At 38.6% G+C, this 21,742-nt stretch overlaps 1 protein-coding gene across 1 annotated transcript; it reads right to left on the bottom strand.

The window, feature by feature from the left end:
• Nucleotides 1–6,264: 6,264 nt before the first annotated feature.
• Nucleotides 6,265–20,611, bottom strand: RNF125 (ring finger protein 125). The gene is made up of 6 exons (XM_053467943.1): nt 20,248–20,611; nt 13,018–13,171; nt 11,322–11,416; nt 10,975–11,074; nt 7,602–7,706; nt 6,265–6,850 (listed from the first exon to the last, which is right to left on the bottom strand). Exons 1-6 carry the CDS (start codon nt 20,583–20,585, stop codon nt 6,764–6,766), a joined length of 879 nt encoding a protein of 292 aa, XP_053323918.1. The 5' UTR covers nt 20,586–20,611; the 3' UTR covers nt 6,265–6,763.
• Nucleotides 20,612–21,742: the final 1,131 nt, after the last annotated feature.

The following is a 21,742-nucleotide window of genomic DNA, read 5'->3' as shown; positions in this document are numbered from 1 at the left end:
GAGCTGAAAGAATCCCTAAAGATTAGTAATAATGGTTGGGCCTGAATTAGGCTTAGTTCCTTCAGTACCCTTGGGTGTATACCATCCGGTCCAGGGGCCTTGTCTACTTTAACAGTATTTAATTGCTTGAGCACTTTTTCTTGTGTCAGCCAATCCCATGTTTGTTGCAACGGTTCCTTAAAATTAGCCAGCAGGGGCTCCGTCATTGGTTCTTCCTTGGTATAAACAGAAGAAAAAAAAAGCATTTAAGATGTCGGCTTTCTCTCTGTCCTCACTAACCAAATTTCCAGTTTCAGATAATAACGTACCAACATTCTCTACCTTTAACTTTTTTCCATTCACATACTTGAAAAATTTCTTGGGATTCTTACCTGCAGGCTCCATCTGACAGTAGAAGTATATGGCATATTAGATCTACCTTTTGTGACACAAAACTCAATCTCAGTCCTTTCATGCTGCTACCACTAGATGACACTAGGCTACAGTAGAAAACCAGAAGTAACCTTATTTTTAGCCATAATCATGCCCCCCAACTGTCCCAATTTGGGCAGGACAGTCCCAATTTTGGATACACAGAAAAAAATGTTGTAATACAGCACTCAGTAGTGAGATGGTGCACGAGCAAGAGTACCACCAAGTCCTTCAATAAATCCAAAATAAAGAAGCAGAAGCCTGTCTGGCAGAGAATTACGGGATTTGTAGTTCACACCTAGCATCTGCAACTTTACTGTTGACTGTACTTCCTTCCCACGATCATCATGGAAGCAGTATGCCTGGCTGAGCCTCATTGGAACTGTAGTTAACATCAGATGATGTTAGTTGATGGATCAGTAGTTGTGGACTACAACTCCCATGATGCCTAGTCATGAATGACATCTGGCTGGCTGAGCATCATGGAAATTGTAGTTCACAGTTAACATCTGCAGCTTTATCTACTGTAACTGCACTTCCCATGAAGCTCAGCCAGCATCATGGAAGTAGTATATCTGGCTGTGCTGACAAAATGAAGCGTGTTTTAAGTGGCGATGCAAACGCAACATTTTAACCCCTTAATGACAAAGCCCGTACATGTACGGACTCAAAATGCATTGTTTTCAATGGGTTTAGGGACCGCCCATTGTCCTTAAGGGGTTAAAGTGCAATTGCTTGTATTGGGGAGTTGCGCGATTGTCCCTCTTTCACGTTTTGAAATGTTAAGAGGTATGTATTATAGCCTTACTTTACATCTGATCACATTCTAAAAAAAAAACTCTATAGATGAATAAATATCATAGTTACCCTTAAGTAGAAGAAAAAGTGAAACATTCATTTAAATCATTGATTTATAGCGTAAACTTTATTGGTTGTTAGTTAAGTGCCTGTAGAGAAGGAGTACACATTTATATTGGTGCTCATTGAAGCTCACCATTGTCATGCAAATCTATACAAACGGAAAAGCTCACTGAGCAAAGAACAAGTCTGGAACAGGATTTCATAGTGTTGTTTCCTCTTCGTTGTCCAACAGAATTGTGGCTACTCATCCTTTTTAGAACTACATCTATACTTTTATGAATAGCCCAGGTTCAAATATAATTGATTTTCTTCCACTTCATGGTACCAATTGCTCCTGCATGGCGTAAGTGTAAAACAAAATTAAGGGTTTGCGACAGGCAACAAAAATGGGTCATCACTAGTAGACAACTAAACAGTCAATATATGTTAGATATTCTTTGTCTTGAATGGCTACACTTTTCCAGTGACCAAACAGCAATCAAGACCACAGCTTCTAAGTCTTCTTTAAGTAGATTTATTCAGTAACAAAGTAATATACATACAGTACTGACTGATGAACAGATGGTGGTCACAGGTACTGTAGACTCAGTATTCAAGGAGGGAAGGAAGAGCTCTTGGAGCCATGAGTATGTATACACTTTTAAATTCAGTTAAGGTATACGTTCTTTACTATATATATAGGCGATATATGAATTTAAGGAATCCTATTGGTGCAGTCATAGGATACACTAGCATTCCACAGAAGACCCTCTAATAGCTACATTACGTGTTTAAGAACATATGTTCCTAGCACTCAAGTTGCATTCAAGCCTAAAGTGTGTTGAACAGAATAAAAGTATGATAAAACAATGATTTCTTATAATAGACCTGAGTAATTTTGTTTTCTACTTACCGTATATTCCGGCGTATAAGACGACTTTTTAACCCCACAAAATCTTCTTAAAAGTGGGGGGTCGTCTTATACGCCGGGTACTTACCAAGCCGGAGGTTCCCACGAAGCCACCAATCTCTCTAATCACTAGGCGCCGGCTATTGATGCCGAGCGCAGGGATGCCGTCATGTCCCGGCGCCCGGCATCAATTGCCGGCGCGTAGTGATGAGGGAGCAGGGAAGCCCGAGGTCTGGCACTTCAGACCTCGGCTTCCCTGCTCTCTAATCACTAGGCGCCGGCTATTGATGCCGAGCGCAGGGATGATGTCATGTCCCGGCGCTCGGCATCAATAGCCGGCGCGTAGTGATTAGAGAGCAGGGAAGCCGAGGTCTGAAGTGCCAGACCTCGGGCTCCCACAACTGGATGGAAGAAAGAAGACAGAAGATAAGGTAAGAGATGGGGAGAAATATATATATATATATATATATATATATATATATATATATATATATATATACACACACACACACACACTGGTGTGTGTATATATATATATATATATATATATATATATATATATACACACACACGCGTGTGTGTGTGTATATATATATATACATACGTGTGTGTGTGTGTATATATATATATATATATATATATATATATATATATATATATATACATATACATGTGTGTGTAAAGGCAGGGGTGTGTGGTGAGGGCAGTGTATAAATGTGTATGTATGGACAGGCATATGTGTAGATATATATAGATATATATATTATATATGTGTGTGTGTGTGTGTGTGTGTGTGTGTGTGTGTGTGTAAGGGCAGTGCATGTATGTATATGTCAGCAAATCAACCAGCAAATCACCGGTAAGGTACATTGCTTGCCGTGATTGGCTGGTTGTTGTACCGTGGTAGAGGGGTAGTCTTATACGGCGAGTATAGTCCAAACTCTATATTTGGACTGTAAAAGTTGGGGGTCGTCTTATACGCCCAGTCGTCTTATACGCCGGAATATACGGTACATTTGTTTACATGCTAGGGTTCTTATAGAGGTCTGGAGCACTTCTGGATCAATAACAGTTTAGAAAGCAATATCAGCCATAGCTGTATAGAATATTTCTGTCCTGAGCATTGGTATTTACGCTTTTTTACGCAATACTTTCCTACAGTTAATACACAAGTTTCTATGAAAAAGCAAATGTATTCTTTGTAAATACCATGCAACTTGGTATTGGATTTCCAAAATGTGTTAATTTCAAAATGATATAGGTATTTACATAGACTACTAAAGGCCCCAAGTCACTAGCCACATAATGAAGTGGTTTAGACCACTTTAAATGATATAAATATGCTTTTCATTAAGGACCAGAAGATAACAGGCAACTGTAACCTGTATAGAACTAATGACATGTTGGCATCTTGAGTTTTAAGGACAATGTAAGAAATATAGCGCTATGCCCCAAAAACTGTCATATCTTACGGTCGTAAAGGCACTGAGTCCAGCTCACATTCTTTTCAGCATAATCTCATATGAACTGAAGCTACATATCATCTAATACACTTGAGTTTCATTTCTTAAATCTGGAATAATCTTTAAATTATGCTACATTTAATTTCTTTCTTGTATGCAACGTTTTCAAATTTGCATGGACAACGATAAAATAAATCCCATAAAACAAAATGTTCAAGTATACAAAAACCATGTATTTTATTTTGCTTTCCAAACATCTTAAGAATTTGTAATTGCAAAAAAATACCAAAATGGTAACAAAAAAAAAAAAACATGGTAACAACATATGAATAGAAAAACTTCGGCAATTGGATTTTGAAAGATCTGTGACAATGTATACACACAAACATCTATTATACATATTTACAGTGCACTAAATTAAATCAATTTCACACAGAAAACTTTTTTTTGTATTGTTTAACCCTTTGAATGTACCAGACTGATAACAATGTATTTGAAGCTTACTTATTAAACCAGAATCATACATACATATACCACCCAATAGATTGTAAACTCAGGGCCCTCTTCTTCTTTTTGTACTAATATGTTTTAATATATGTTAATGTTATTGTAATTTTAAATTGACTTAGTTAAATATTGTATTATCCCTACTATAACACTGCTATGCAATCTGCTGGCGCCATTGAAATAAATGTTATGTAATACATACAGCAGACTTTCTGGTTACGTATAGATACCTATACCTGTAGCAGTACTACAAAAGCAATTAGCTTAAAGGCAACAGATTTAAATGGTCGGTATTACAATCTTTCACATTGGATTATTTTACAGTAGTTGCAACATTGACTACTTAGGTAAATGGTGATAAAGGCTTTACTGGTTATCGGACCCAGCATGTAGATCAGAACTGGGCAGCGTGTGGCTGACAATAGACATCCCGCTCTCCAGCTATTATACATTGATGGAAGCTGCATGCCAAACCTATTTGATGTCCTCACAGTTATTTCAGGTGTGTTTACATTTTTACAGTTACTGGACAAAGATCTTTTATAAAATGTGCAATGATTTGAAATCTTCAAGTATTGTTGGCATTTGTGATGCATAACTTGTGCTGTTCTAACCTCTGGAACATTTTACATGTTATATTAAAGCCATAGCTGCATCGCACAATGGGGTCTGCTCATTTACAATGATTGATGACAAATAGTCATGACTGACCAGACCGCACAAAGGTTTCAATGGCAATAGTTATATGGCTTTTGCTACCAGTATCTTAACTGCCATATAATACTACAACTTCTCTATCATATCTGCATTGCATATCTTAAGAAACTAGAATAATTAATAAGCAGGATTTAAGTAATATTTGCAGTAATATGATCTATTTAATAGGCACCACATTCTCATCTATGCCTATATACCAGAAACAATCTGGGAAATACCGGTAATTAAGATTTTATAATATTATTTGTTTGGTAGAATCAAATACCCGACATTGAATAGGGCTTGTACACGTTTAAGTATAATGTAGTTCGATACATGTGTAATGTTCCTTTAATTAGACTCCAAGGTCAGAGTACACAAAAGTATACAATTATATGTGCCTGTGTTAATATAGTATTAAATATAAAAATAGTTTAATAAACTATAAGACAATGAGGAAGCCAATATAACTAATAACTAGTAAATTGCCAAGCTTGTGTATTTCCAATTTCAAACCAAAAATAAAAAACGTTGAATATTACTTTTTTGTCTAATTTTAGACCAAACAAACTTATATTTCTAAAACCAGCAGTCTGCGCACTACATTACTGAAGTACGGAAATAGTTTATATTCTGCATAATATCTAAACTTTAAAATTTAAATACCACCTTTTAAAGGCAAAGCATCATGTTATTACATGCTATCATAACTTTGACACTGCTTGTATTTATTTGCTGAGTGGGAATCTACCATTACCATATCATCACTCACGGTAAAATAATTTTGTCACAAAACATTAAAATACAGTGTGGATTGTAGATTAACCGTCAACACAGACAAATATATAGTGCTTTGCTCTTTTCAACTAACCTGCGACATACTAACGCATATTGACTTAAGAATGGACAGGTAGACTGCGGCAGTCCTCCAGCCCTCTGCAAACTATTACATAAAAAAAGGAAAAGGGAAAAAATAAAATTGGTTTATCTTTAACAATAATTAGCTAATTATTAGTCAAGCATTAATAATTGCCAAATTATTAGAACATACAATAAAAAAGTAAAATATGCATAACTAAGCGTCAAAAGCCTAAAAACTTACTGAATGGCCACCTGACCTTTTAGAAAAAACAAAACAATAGTGGGGCTCAGTTGGTTCTTACAGTATTAATGGCAGGTACCACTTTTCACAGCCTAAGAATACCACTTCTATATCCACTGATCTGTGTATTAACCAACCAAGCCGTGCCATTTCAACAATGTAGATTCTTCCAGCCGGTTGAAATATATAGTTTTGAACTAAGGCTATTAAGAGTGCACTCTGCTCTTTCAGGCATCACTTCAAAAATAAATACACATGTTCTGGTTCTCTCATTCCATGTCTCACTTCCCGATTTCTCTTTACCACGTTGCTTTTTCATTCTTGTTGCTGTGCCATTTTTCTTCCTCTGCAAAAACATGCAACCAGCTATTGTTCTACAGAAAAACCCTTATGGAGCATCATTCAACCTCATTTACCCAAAGTATGGCTGGGGCATGGTGATGGGTGCTTGCGTAGTCCTGAATCAAAAAAGTGCCCAAGCAGTACTTAATTTACTGCACAAGTGGATAAAAACAAAGGTAATGCGTTTACCAATTGTAAATTCAGAACATGGGTTTGGAAAAACTCTATAAATTTTTTTTACAATACCAGCTTGTTTCGTGCCATGGATATTCATTGGCTTTAAGTGGAATAAATACACTGTTAAGCGGCAAGAATTTCTCCTAACAGTTTCACGGTAAAGGAGTTGATGCACGGGATCCCCTTAACAAAATTAAATGAAGCTGAAGATACATAGTACATGTATTTTCTTCATCTGTAGACCAAAGCTACAAGCTCCAACTCTTCTAAACAGAATGTCCATCTAAAGGAAACGACCTGGAAAATCCACTGTGCTTAGGACCTGTTTGAGTGCCTCATGTAGTGTATCAAAGAAAGATCTAGAACCCTTTCGATAAGTGCTTCCTCGACAATATTTATATCCTAAAAAATACAAAATGAAAAAACGGTTATATATTTAATGCAAGAGAAGCAGTGCTACAAGGCGTTCATATAGATTTTCACCAGAGATTAGAGTCTTGAAAGCAAAATATTTTTATATAGGTATGCAGACATTGCTTTTAATCTGTCCCTGGGGTATGAAGTGACCCTGAAGTACCAATACTGAGCTACCGTATAGCTCAGTCTTCCTACACGATGTAAGAACCTCACCACACCATTCCAAATTGACAGGCAGGTCATGGTCCTAGATGTCAGGTCTCACCAGTGAGTTACTAAAGCTGGAGTTTGAAGGCAAGTTTGCATAAGAGTGGCAACTATTTCTCACCAACTCACTATGAATTATACGATTTATGTGAGATGCACTTGGTTGGTCTTGCACAGTGCACAGTTATATAAATAAGGTTTCCTGAAAGTCACCCCACAAATTGCGAAGTTGGGAGTTGAAATTGCAACTCCCCTGCAGACTCACCAGCAAACTCCTTTTTTAGTGAATAAACTGATTACTATTATATTGACTATTAAGCTGTAAGGCCTTGTAGATCTTGCTTTGCGTGCGCTAAATATCAAACTGAATTTCTGTTTATTTGTCTTTACATTTAATAACTTTGAATAGCTGGATCCCATATATCAAAACAATATCCTGTTCAAACTACCAACAAATTAGTGAAACATACAAAACATTAATTAAACCTATACTAAGATACACAAACATAGCACAGTGCCGAGTACTCACTATATAGTTCTCATAGTATATGGAGTGTCTGGTATGAAGATGCTTCAGAAAGCTCCTTGTGTAGCTCGAATCTCCGCCTGGCATCAGGTGACAAATTGGACACATCTGAAATGTTACAAACAACAATATAATTAAACAAATATAAGAGCATTGCAAAATATACATCACAGCGTTTAGATTTACAACCCACCAGGAAAAGGTCTGTGATATCTGGATAAATTAGAGAGGCAGCAACGCATTTGTTTCATGTCCATGCGCATGAAACAAATCGGATCAACAAAATAACTGACAATGGGGCATTATGTAGTCTACTACTTTCCAAATGATATACAGTAAGTTAACCACTTCAATGCCAGAGGTTTTTGGTACCTCAAGTCCCGGAGCAATTTTCCATTTGTGCGCTATGTCCGTTCAGCGATTATTCTCTTTTCCTGTGAATAGTGTACCCATGTAAACTATATATTGTTTTTTTTTCAAGAAGACATAGAGCTTTCTTTTGATACCATAGTTGGATGATTAGCTGAATATTTAGAATGAGAAATTTAGTAAAATCTAGCGAAAATTAGAAAAAAAACCCTCATTTTTAAAAAAATTTCCCTCTGAATCCTCACAAAATTAAGTAAAGTGATGGAAAATCCCCTCCAAGTTTATCAATATAGATGTCCTGATTTCAGAAATACCTAATTTATATAGATTTTCCATACTTTCCCAGCACCAGGGAACATACTATAAAGGTATACATTATTTGTTAGAATTTTTATGCTTATGGCTTAACGGGTTTGGGGGTTGTGAACAGGGGCAGGAGGGTTATACTGGGTAGATGTTATGCTAGGGCAATGGGATATAAGGGTTTTTTTTAAAAAAATGTATTATCTTTTTTTATATTATTTATTTTTTTATTTTGTGTATTTTTTGATATTTATGTATATATATATATATATATATATATATATATATATATATATATATATATATATATATATATATATATATATATATACATATATATATATATATTATGTGGTAAAGTGTATGGGAAAGTGGTGGATGGGATATATATATATATCTCCTGGTTTCCTCAGCCAGGCACGGTAGCAAACCCAGGAGCCTTCAGGTGAGGCTTCCTGTGCTCATTACTGGGGAGGAAAGGACTGTTGGGTTTGCAGGGTGGAGGAGGGACTGAGGCAGGGAGCAGCTACAGCCAGCGCTGCAGCCCAGCAGGTATGAAGCTTTACCCATGCTAAACCTGTTACTTTGCTTTGTGCCAGACCTTAGGCTTGTAGAGAGGTATCCGAATGTTTAGTTAGAGCCGGACAGGCTTAGAGTTTGTTTTATTTTCAAGGTGCTCTGTGCCTACAGCATCTAAATAAACACGCTTGACATTTGAAACCTGTGTGAATACTGTCATTGCCGCCCCATGCGTGAGCTGTCCCCTACAATATATATTTTTTTTAAATGGTTAGAGGTCTTAGGGACCTCTTGAACATGTTATTAATGCCAGGATGTCACAATGACATCACTTAGCTCACACTGTGATCTCTATGCAGGTCCGCACAGACTTGCATAGAGATCACAGTGTCTGTGCCTCATCAGAGGACAGGATATATCCTGTCCTCCGATGACCTTCCGGGTGACGGCAGCAGTGATGCGACCCGGAAGGGAAAGGCCGATCGCGCGAGCAGGCATTTTAAAATGCCCCATCGCGAGATCAGTGTTTAAAAATGTAACAGTTTTCCGGCTTTTGTGCCGCAAGCTGTTACATCAGATCAGAGAGCAGAAAACCGGCGATGCTGGCTTCTGCTGTCAGGGGGGAGTCCAGGCTGTTAAAACGACAGCCTGAGGATAGGGGATTTGTTTTTTGGATGTACCGGTACATCCATATGGGAATGAAGGGGTTAAAGTGGTCTATACAATACAAAGTGCTTAACTGCAATATTTACAACTGTATAAAAAAGCTAGAATTAAAACAAAGGGCGATCATGGGTAATTCTATCCCATTAACAAACTGTATCACTATCATGAGCAATAAGGGGGATTCATTATGTTACAATGAATGAAATCACAAACTGCTTATACAGCACATTATGTACAGACTATTTATAGCGAGCCCACTCAGGATTTCTCAGGATTCTGCTAAACCTTGTATCCAACAAACAAAGCCACAGTGTGTCAGTTCATTGCATCAATGAAAGAGACAATAATATGCATTTTGACCACACAACAATAAATAAAAATGCCCTCCCCTAAGTTCTTTTATTATAGGAAAGAACCAGGATTGTTTATTGTATTAACAATCATGTGAGCTCAAAGGATCTGGAATTAAAATGTCTGAATATGAACTCAGGCCACAGAAAAGTGACACACAGTGTCCTCGGGAAGAAATTCAAGTTCTCTGAATAGTCATGAAATTACGGTAACATAGTAACATAGTTCATAAGGTTGAAAAAAGACCAAAATCCATCAAGTTCAACCTATATACATATTGTGTCCCTACTGTGTTGATCCAGAGGAAGGCAAAAAACCCTTATGAAGCAGATGCCAATCGCCCCATACCAGGGGGAAAATTCCTTCCCGACTCCAAATATGGCAATCAGAATAAATCCCTGGATCAACGTTCTGTCCCTATTAATCTAATATCCATAACTTGTAATATTATTGCTTTCAAGAAACACGTCCAGGCTCCTTTTGAACTCTTTTATTGAGTTTACCATTACCACGTCCTCTGGCAGATAGTTCCATAATCTCACCGCTCTTACTGTAAAGAACCCCAGTCTGTGCTGGTGTAGAAACCTTCTTTCCTCCAGCCGTAGAGGATGTCCCCTTGTTATAGATACAGTCCTGGGTATAAATAGGTCCTGGGAGTGATCTCTGTACTGCCCCCTTATATATTTATACATAAGTCCCCCCAAGCCGTCTTTTTTCCAAACTAAATAACCCCAATTCTGATAATCTTTCTGGGTACTGTAGTCCTCCCATTCCCCTTATTACTCTGGTTGCCCGTCTTTGAACCCTCTCCAGCTCCACTATATCTTTCTTGTACACTGGTGCCCAGTACTGTACACAGTATTCCATGTGTGGTCTGACTAGTGACTTGTACAGTGGTAGAATTATTTCCTTGTCGTGGGCATCTATGCCCCTTTTGATGCACCCCATGATTTTATTTGCCTTAGCAGCAGCTGCCTGACACTGGTCACTACAGGAAATTTACTGTTAACTAAAACTCCTGTGTCCTTTTCCTTGTCAGTCATCCCCAGTGCTTTCCCATTTAATACATATTCCCAGCCTGGATTTTTCTTCCCCATGTGCATACATAAGATGTCATTGATATTCTGTCAATCACCGGATGGATTTATCAGTGGAGTAAGGTACTTGCCACTAGTCGTCTTTCTGTGCTGTGGTACGTAAAGCAATGCTGTACAAGGCCATCTTCATCAAGCTCCGTGTGGCAAAACGGGCATGCGAACAGGTCATCTCTGGAACCAGAAAAGCAAAGTTATGGCTTTTTGTGGTGCCAACAGAAACTATTATTCCTTGCTTTAAAGTTAGAAGCACAAGACAAAAAGTCATGTAAGGCAAAGGATTAAATCTAAATCCAATAGGGAGAACATAATATTTATTGGTATATTCAAAAACACTAGAAACTCCCCCAGTGATGTAAGCCTACCCATTCATTACAATTCTGTAATATAGTATGTGAACAAGCAAAGTATACGCTCATACCTGCATGGGGTTCTCCCAAGCTCCTCTAGGGGCCCATACTTTGTTATATATTGCTCACACATATTTAAATGGGCTCTCATGTCACTCAGGCAAACCTTTAAAAAAAAATAAAATAAGTGTTTTTCTTTTTGTTTTTAGAAAACAGCTTCCAAAAGCTTCAAATTACCGGTATTTAGTAAAAAAAAAATGCTTTGTCTGAATGATTTAAATGCTACTACAGCCTTACAATCCTCTGCTGTAATAACATGTCCACTTCCACTCCATGTCCAGCTTGACTTCATCCATCAGAGGTCTTAGAAGGAGGTAAATTAGATGAGGTGACTCAGCTACACAGTAGACCATGCTCTGCTCTTGTAGACCTCCAACTGCTTTCTATTGTTTCCGCCAATATAGTCACATAACATTTGAATGATCTTTATTGGTGCAGCAAAGGAGATAAAACAATTCAAGCACCAGGATGGTATAAATAAAACAACATTCAAGTTATAACCTTATGACCTTTGGAGCGGATTTGGAGAGGCAATACTTAGCAGAGGATAGGTAGTTCATGTGGCCTAAATTTCCCATTGACTGGTTTTTCCTTTATTTCATCTCACAGCTATTAAGAATTCTCACCAACATTTGAAGCTGCTGTTTAAAGGCATACTTCAGTCAGATATTTCACAAATTGAACCTCAAGCAGTTGAGCTATAGCCCCCTGTGAGTCCAGGGGAGGCATTGCTAAGCAGAGGAGGGACCCAGGGCAGAACACTTTTGGCCTTTCCATCGTCAACTGCAGTCAAAGGCCCCAGATTCCATACTCATAATCACAAGAACACAGCAAGGAGACTGATGAATCACTTAACAAGAGTGCTGGACTGTGCTATCACACCTTGGCGACACTATTGGGATTGAGCGCCAAAAGAGGCACATAAAACATAGCTGGCTTATAATGGACCACTACGAAGGGGTGTGCAGATGCACCCTCAGGAACCCATACAAAAGCATTTAAAGAGAGCGCTTGGTGCCCACCGGAAGCAATACTAAATAAACTGTTGCACATCTGTACAAAGAATATAATAAACAATGTTTTCCTTTGAAAACAGTGCTTGAACTTATTGGTGATCTACAAATTAAACATGCTGTGAGATATAGCATTGCAGATTCACATGATGATGAGCAAGGGTAGAGATTTCAAAGCCTCATGTGACACTTGGTGAACAAAGGTCACTATTAATAACTCAGTTTGATAAAAGCAACAGTTTTTAACAATGGCATGTCCTTACAAGTATCCAGTATAATATCCTAGTGTGCTATTTAAATCTCCTTAACAAGCACAATGATCACCAACACTTACTCCTAAGTTTGTTCACTTAATTTGTATCTCTGCTAATAATTCACTGCCCAACATACATGTTTTTATTAAATGTTGCTTGAAATAAGTGGGATCCTCTGTATTTGGGTTCTTTCGGTGTTCATAACAACATCTGTGGGGAGGAACCACAACTATGTAATTTACTGCAAAGCTGCTACAAGACTAGCTGTAGGGAGGAATTTCCATCAAGGTCCATGGGAGGTTCACCCTTTGCATGACTTGCAGACCGGATCACGTTCATCAGACTGAATATTATACTTCAGAAAAGTAATATGAAAATTTTAACCAAAGTAGCAACAATACTACTCTTTGTATTATCATTTTTGATAGATTGTTGACTACCTTTTGTTCACACTCCTCACAGTTTTGGAATACAGTTTTCATCTTCTTCATTATGTCCACAGCTGGTGTTCCTTCAGATGAGAGGTGGGTCCGGCAATATGGACAAGCATATGTGTTGGTCCGCAAACTGGCTTTAATGCATGTGTGGCAAAATCTATAAAAAAATTAAAATAAACACATACGTGTCTGAGTTAATCTGTAAATAAAAGGTACGCCAGATAGCTTACTGAACTGTAAACTGATTACTGATACACATACAGGGTTTGGATGTTACTTTGCCTTTTATCTGATCTGGTTTGAGGAGAAACAAGACAAGTCCTGCAAGACAATGCAACAATAAAGGACAACTTGTTTGCTTATCTTTGCACTGGCGTTACAGAGGAGAACAGACAGACTTTGGGATTTGCGTTTTTCCTGTGTTCTTCTTTGAGATTCCTTACGACAGTAAGTAGGCGTTTCTATGATTCCAATAGAAATTTTCTGTGTAGGATTAGTGTTTCCTGTAAGCTGAGAGCACAACAGGATCCACTGTATGTACACTCGTTCTGCATACTGTTTCCATTAGCCCACACATTCTGTCCATCCGGTATGGCCTGTAGGGGGCACCATAAGGCTATCCTGAATCTAAGACCAAGGGCTGAATAACCTCTGAATCTTTACATCAGGAAAAGCCGTATGTGCTGCCAAATCTATGTTTATGTTTCTATAGCCTATTTCATGTGGTCAGGTGTATCTGGAGTTAATGGTTAAGCCTACAGAAAAACATTGTGACTGTTTGTACTACATTGTGGTCAATTATTTACTAAAAAAAAAAAAAAAAAGATATGAAAAAGGAGTATATAATTCAGTTGTTTGACCTATTTTCTTTGAGAATAATCAACTGACCTGGCAGTGAAATTTTAAGGTTCCAAAGTCCATAGTACATAAAATGTGTTTTGTCTTCCTAAAAGAAAAATATTTGGATTTTGCTCATGTAGCTATACATAAACAAAACACATATGATCAGAAGGGCTCTAATCATATCATTACAGATGATCCAGTCATTAATCTGTGCTACCACGGCTTGTAAACATTAGTGTGTGCACACTTATATATATATATATATATATATATATATATAGTGCTGTAAAAAGATATTTGCCCCATTTCCTATTTCTTTTTGCATATTTGTTACACTTAAATATTTTGGATCTTCAAACTAATTTAAATATTAGACAAAAATCATCCGAGTAAACACAAAATGCAGTTTTTAAATTATGATTTAATGTATAGAAGGAAATACAACCCTACCTGGCCCTTTGTAAAAGTAATTGCCCCCTAAGTTACTAAATTAACCAAATGATAATTGTATTCCATTTTTCTAGCTACACCCAGACATGATTACGTTCAGCCTGCTGAATCTAAACATCAATTAAATAAAACCTGTCTTGCAAAATGAAGTAGGCTAAACAGTCTCAAAACGCAGCATGTGAGATCTAAAGAAATTCTAAACCAGATTAGAAACAAAGTTATTGACATTTATCAGTCTGGAAAGGGTTACACAGCCATTTCTACGGCTCTAAGACTCTAGCGAACCATGGTGAGAACCATTATCTACAAGTGGAGAAAACTTGGAGCAGTGGTGACCCTTCCCAGGAGTGGCCAGCATACCAAAATGACTCCAAGAGGCCACAAAAGAACCCAGACTAACATGTAAAAAAACTTAGGTCAGTATGCACGATTCCACAATAAGGCAAAAATGCCTTATGGCATCCATGGAGAGCCGCAGGGCAAAAACCACTGCCGACCAAAAAGAACACAAAGGCTCATCCCATATGTGCCAAAAAACATCAACAAGACTTTTGGGATAATATTCTTTGGATTGATGACTCAAAGGTGGAACTTTTTGGAAGACATGGGTCCCATTACATTCGGCGTAAAGTAACACAACATTCCACAATAAGAATATCATACCAACAGTAAAACACGTTGATGGTGGTGTGATGGTCTGGGGCTTCTTTGCTGCTTCAGGACCCGGGCGACTAGAATTGATGGAACCATGAATTCTGTGGCCTAGTCAAAATCCTGACTTGAACCGGAGATGCTGTGACATTACCTTAAAAAGGCAGTTCATGCCCCAAAACACTCCAATGTGGCTGAATTAAAACAATTCTGCCAAGAAGAGTCGGCAAAGATTCCCCTACAACAATGTAAACAACGCATTGCCAGTTGCAGCCAAGGGAGGCACAAGCAGTTATTAGGATTAGGGGTGTAATGTGCCCCATAGGTTTTGATTAACTCATTACCCTCAATAAAAGAAATTATCATTTAAAAGCTGCATTTTGTGTTTACTCATGACAAGTATATTGAAATCAGTGGGATGATCTAAAGCATTTAACCGTTACAAATGAGCAAAAATAGAATAAATCAGGAAGGGGTAAATACTTTTTTCACAGCATTGTATATATATTGAGGATTGTAACAGGTCACAAATGTGTGATGCTCAACCAAATACAAATACAGGATTGCTATGGGTTGTGCAATAGACAAAAACAGAAGAAATTCAGTAGATGTTTTCTTTGCTACACTTTGAACTTTCTCACAAAACTAAAAATAATTTTTTTCTTAGACAAATACAAGTGTCCACAAAAATATCTCAAAATTTCGCATTTTACCAACAAATATGATGCTAGGTGGGTTTATCTTTAAGTTTCTAAAGTTCTTTACATTTTCAGGAAATCTAATGTAGAACGACATACGTATCCACGTATGCTAAACTTAAGGAAGTTTTACTTTTCATGCATGGTATCGGCATATTGCCGTCCTGAGTCCTAAAGATAGACGAGAACAAGGGGTGATTAAGGACTCTAGCAGGAAAAATTGGCACACTAGATGGACCAAATTGGTCTTCTCTGCCGTCAAATTCTTGATTTCTGAAACAGCTTTGAATTAAAGAGGTACTGTTACTTTCATATCTTGTAGCACATCTAAATTAATTTATTGAAATTGCCTACAGCATTTACTCTGTTACGAGTGGATATCTTTTCCCTGGCTAGATGATTATGGGTAGATCTCTTTAATGAGCACAGAATATTAACCTAATGTTTTTTAATTAAAACTTAATTGAACTGGCATTAGTTGTTCATTTTATAGTCCACAAAACACCATACACACTCTAATCCTCAGTGAGAAATATTCCCATTATTTCCCAAGGGAGACTTAATATTTTTTTTTCCTGGCATCATTCTTAGTCATACTGTTCTCCCACTGTCATTGTTTTATTTCAGGAAATGAACTGTTCTATTGTTCATATGACATCATTTCCTTTCTGCACAGCTCCACCAGTTTAAGCTACATCCAACGGAAATATACACATGTGACTTAAAATCTGGCAGTTATCCTACTTGAAAACGCATTGGTATGTGTTGAAACTTTCACAAGCTGATTTATTTAAGAAGAACATAGAGGACAATTAAAGTATTGACAGTGTTATGGATATTATGAAGTCATCGTCGTGATGTCAACTCTACTGGATTCAAAAAGAGTATAAGGATATGCGACAACATAGAGAACAATTACTCCTATTGAACATTAAATACTGTACCATGTTTAAGAGAAAAGATGTTGCATTTGTTGTTTTTGATGACCTGATGTGTCTCACTGGGTGAGATTTATTTTCTTTTATTAATTGCTTAAATTCTTTCACCAATAGTCTTAGCCTTATTGACACAGGTATATATTGTTTTTCGTGATACAAACTTTTGGTAAAATTAGCAAAGTATTCTTTTAATGAAGAATAAAATATTTAATTATAATATTATTTATATACATACTTTATTTTATTGTAAGTTCTTTTAAATGTATATTTACTTGAAGCTTTAACAAGAATACTTACCTACCAAAGGATCCCCTGGCACTTTACATCATCTTCCCTTGTGACCTAGAAGCCTCATGGAACACTGCAGAGATGACATTGCACACAACATAGTGTGCGCCATCATAGTGTAAATATGGAGGTTGCTCATTGCCAAGAAAAGACACAAATGGCATGAAATAGTCATAGATTGTGGCGTTGTTACTTTCAGCAATATGTGTCTTTGCACAAGGGACACCTGACATCATCAAACATCCGTGGCCCAGCTGGGAGAGGAGATGATGGAGCGCCGTGAAGCTTGAACAGATACACACAGATTGAAAGTAAGTTTTCCAACACACTGGTTCACTCAACAGTAACTAGATACGCACACAACACTAGGTACCCTACTGACTACACAACCAGACCACCACATGCTTAATGCCCAGGTGGATTGTGCTCTAACTACCCCCGGTTCATTTCCATACACTTGCCATCCAGGGCAGTTCCTATGCAAATCCGCCATTGTCAAATATAATAGTTTATTTGCATACTGCGTCGTAGAGCATTGTCACAAACTGAATTTAGCCAAGATATTCAAAAGCCCAGATTTTCTACAAAACGACATATTTGCATGCGCCTTTAGATTATACAGTCACATTGTAAAAACAGTTTAACATAACTGCCATACACCAGCTTAAGATATCATATACCATGAAAACAGGAACTGTTCCGAAAGGGGATTTCGCCTTTAAACGGTTTAAGTGATTAAACTTTCAGCTCTGCTCTCAATGGAAAATTGGAACAGATTCAAGAATCCCTATAGGGTGGAAATGCAACTGTACAGAAAGACGTAAAATAAAACCAAAACACATGGCTACGCAACAGCTGTCCACACATGTCAGCTTCCTGCAACATACAATACTTCACCTCACAACAACATGCACGGGGCCTAAACAAGTGAAAACAGGTGTCAGCTTCTCACCTTACTGCTACGGGAATTCTCACGATCCACTAAGTCAATGTAAGTGGCAGATTTGATACAAAAATACGATATTAAGGAGGTTTCCTTGTTTTAGAGATTCCGCATTTTTAAACATGTAGCTGGGATATGTTTCTCCAACTTTAGATTTTAAAACACACACACACAGTAACATACTTACACATATTTATATACTAACACACACACACATAACATACTTACACATATTAATATACTAACACACACACACACACAGTAACATAGTTACACATATTAATATACTAACACACACACAGTAACATATTTACACATATAAACTCGTTAACATTAAAAGACACATTTTGTAACATATTTACACACACACACACACACATACTTTCTTTACCAGTACCTATATTGGCTCGGGACTACTCTTCTGCCTCCTGGTCCCTCGCAGTCCTCACACGAGGCTTGCATTTGGGTCTAGGAAATGACGTCCTACCCCACGCTCATACTTGGGGCACTAAGGGAGCACGGTATGCCCAGACAGGGGGGGAAACAGTGGTTCTGGGGTTGGGGACTCCTCTGCCAAACCTTGGGCACCAGGAAGCGAGTTCTTGTTGCCATGGCGATCTGGTGCCTGTCGAGCCCTGATTTAAGGTGAACACAAAAGGCCTCCACATGTCCACAACAAGAAAAACATAGTTCCATCTATATCGACATGCCTAATACTTAAGTATATATATATATATATATAAAAAGGACACATGGTATGTTACTTTTCAATTCAGTTAATAATAATTATGATCTTAATTTAAATAAGGCCAACAATTAACACAGCGCTTCTTACAGTGTACATTCAAAGAGTCTCACAAAACTAGAAGTGGCAGACTAAGACAAACCGATACATTATGTACAGAAGGTCCTGATCAGGAGGTGATACAATTACACTACGAACTGAAGAACACACCGATTATAACAACAACAGCCTGCATTGTGCAACAATCATCGCTTGAGTCATAAAGGGCAGGTTAGATATTGTTATCATTAACGATCAAAGTTTTGCTGCTAGCATTTAAAATCAATTTAGAATAAATTACATTACACAATTGTTAACACATCAAACCTATACACATCCCCAGTGACAAGAAAACCTAAAGATCTTTATCACATGAGATTACTAAGGATTCTCCCAAAATCTAGATTTTAGAAAGAACCTTTATTAAAGTTTCAGGGTCTCTGTTCAAATGGGTTAGGCGTACAAACAGTTACATCGTAGAACTATAAATATTAAACGCCCTTTCCAAAAGTCTGAAACTCCTCATCGTGTCAAACACTAACTAAACAGTAATCATTCTCAAACAGTATGGTCACGTGTCAAAAGATCCTTGTAAGTGCCAAGTGTGTCTGTGTTAACAACAGACGACAGAACAAAGAGCCTTATGTAGGTCAACACTGCAAATGCTGGCCCAGTGAAAGTGTGCGTTGCCACATATAACACAAGAAAGAACAATGAAGCCGGCTGTACCACACACTTTAATGGAAAGTACAGCGCCGCTGATCGGGCACAAAGAGAGGCTGTGCTCAGACGGGGACGTCAGACGCTAACTCTCGGACCCTCTACATTGTAGGCTTGCGATCAAGACCCTCTGTGCCCGATATATCGGTTTGTCTCAGGCTGTCAGTCCTAGTTTTGTCACACTCTTTAAATGTGTGTACTGGAAGGAGTGCTGAGTGAATTGTTGGCGCCATAAAAATAAAAGATCACAATAATAATCATGATAATAATTATAAATCTAATCAAAGTTTCTCTGTCACCAGATCTACACGTTAGTTTAACTAACTTGGGGCAATCGGCATTAATGTAGATGGGTGACTATAGTACCAGAGAAGTAGCAGAGAGAATAGAAGACCCCATTGTATGCAAACTGCCAACACAAAGAACAAGCTGCTTAGTATAAATTAGTTTGAGCAGCTTTTGCTGCAGCACAACACCCATTATCCTCAGGCAGATATGCTGGGAGTCGTGAGAGCTTTGCTGTGGCAGCTGAAATGTATGCAGTGCAGCTGGCCTTTGTGGCAATGAGAATGCAGACAACTGTACAAGCATCGATGCTAGCCACATGGAGTCGGGGTATAGAAGGCACCAACCTGCCAACATAGTGAAAACAAAGCACTGATCTCATATCACTTTAACGGGGGAATTAGGCTGCCCGCAAAACAACTAAACGCCAGCGGTCCGGCCACCTGTGACGGTGCAGCTGTTGGATCACAGCTAGATTCTGGGCTACCTGAGCCAGGGAGGTTCGCTCGGTGGGGTAACGACTCACTGGCCACCGGGGGCTTAAAGGGAACTTGGTGATCGAATGAGAATGTCCTAAGCGGCAGCAGCACGTGTGCCCCACTCAGGCCGGTGCGGGGAGCCCACTGCACTTACACATGCCCACAACGCGTCCTCATTGGCCGGTTAAGCACCTCCAGGCAGACGGCACAGTCATAGCTGGGATCGGGCTCTTCCGCTGCCATGCTCCGGGAGTTCGCCTCTCGGCTACTCTCACTGCTCAGTATTGAGCCCATCTCTTGGAGTGCCGAGATCCGGACGGTGAAGCAGGAAGGAGCCGCTGGCCTGTGCTCAGCCTCTGCCCGAAGATCCTTTGTGAGAGTTGCCCCCTGTTTGCCTGTGAAGGGGTTGCTGGCAGCGGCTCTGGTTACAGCCCCATGCGCTTGTACTGCTCTGGCCAATGGCTGAGGAGTCCTATTGTTGGGAGGCAGCATGTGCTCAGTGCCAGCACTACAGCTAAAGTAAACAGCAGGACTGGTAACATGAGACACAGGAGAGACAGCCTACTGGACGCGGCCAAAGATGTGCTTGTTGCTAACTGATACTAAAGAGCAGGCGGAGCTGATCGTCACAGTCCTCCCAGTAATAAAGCGCTTTAGAAGTGATCTATTGTGTGAGCTAGAAGCAAATAAGTCGATCGCACAAATCCCATTAGAGATTCCGCATGGAGGAGATGGGAAAGCGTTTACAGATGTACTAGTGTACCAGTAACAGTGACCTGTCACAGATACAGTACTTCCTTCCTCCCACCACCCTGTACCTTGGCTGTATTACTACCATTATTATTATTATTATAATTACTATTATCCTTTATTTAGTATTTATCTTTTATTTATTAAGGACAAACAAACATTGGTTTAAACCCCTCATCATTCTTTAATTTTACTTTCCCTAATGTTTTACACAGTATTCGCCTTCCCATGCACCTCCAACACTCTTCAAGATGTCCTCGGGAAGCCTCCTGGAGATTGTAACGCTAAAGCAATTACGCCACACACTACGTAACATGCAATGTAATTGCTTGACACCCGCCTTACCCAGCACTCTCAGCCGTGGCATTGCCTTTCATCACCAGCCTGGCCCTGGGTGCAACCTCCTGTGTGCGGAGCACAAGCCAATTTCCCCAGTTTGCCCTCTTTCTCCAGAATATGCCATCTTGAATGTATATGAGTAAATGTAACGGCATCCTCAATATACATTCATTGTGCCAGACATCTACCTTTATTGCATGTGCGGCAGATTTGGTATCTTAGTGTGTAGCCACCCACTATTAAGATTGGGCCACACTTTGTGAGAGTGTAGGAGCATATTGTATAGCCATGTGAATCCAGCAGGTTGTCACACATATCTTGCTTCTCGGCCACAGGCCTTAAAGAGCCAGGGCTCATTTAAATCCCCAATCCGGCCCTGCTCATTACTTTCTTCTTAATAACAAAATATAAGAACTAATCTCCAGAAAACTAGTGTCCTCAACAGCTCTACAGACGACACACTGCCAGAAGTGGCAAAAACGTGTGTGCCTCATTACTTTTCTCATAGTTAAGGTCATTTTCAGAAATCACTATGAAAAGAAAAGTCAACACAATGGACA

This window comes from Spea bombifrons, chromosome 5, assembly GCF_027358695.1.
Source record: "Spea bombifrons isolate aSpeBom1 chromosome 5, aSpeBom1.2.pri, whole genome shotgun sequence".
NCBI lineage: Eukaryota > Metazoa > Chordata > Amphibia > Anura > Pelobatidae > Spea > Spea bombifrons.
This window is presented reverse-complemented; position numbering and strand designations above follow the sequence as displayed.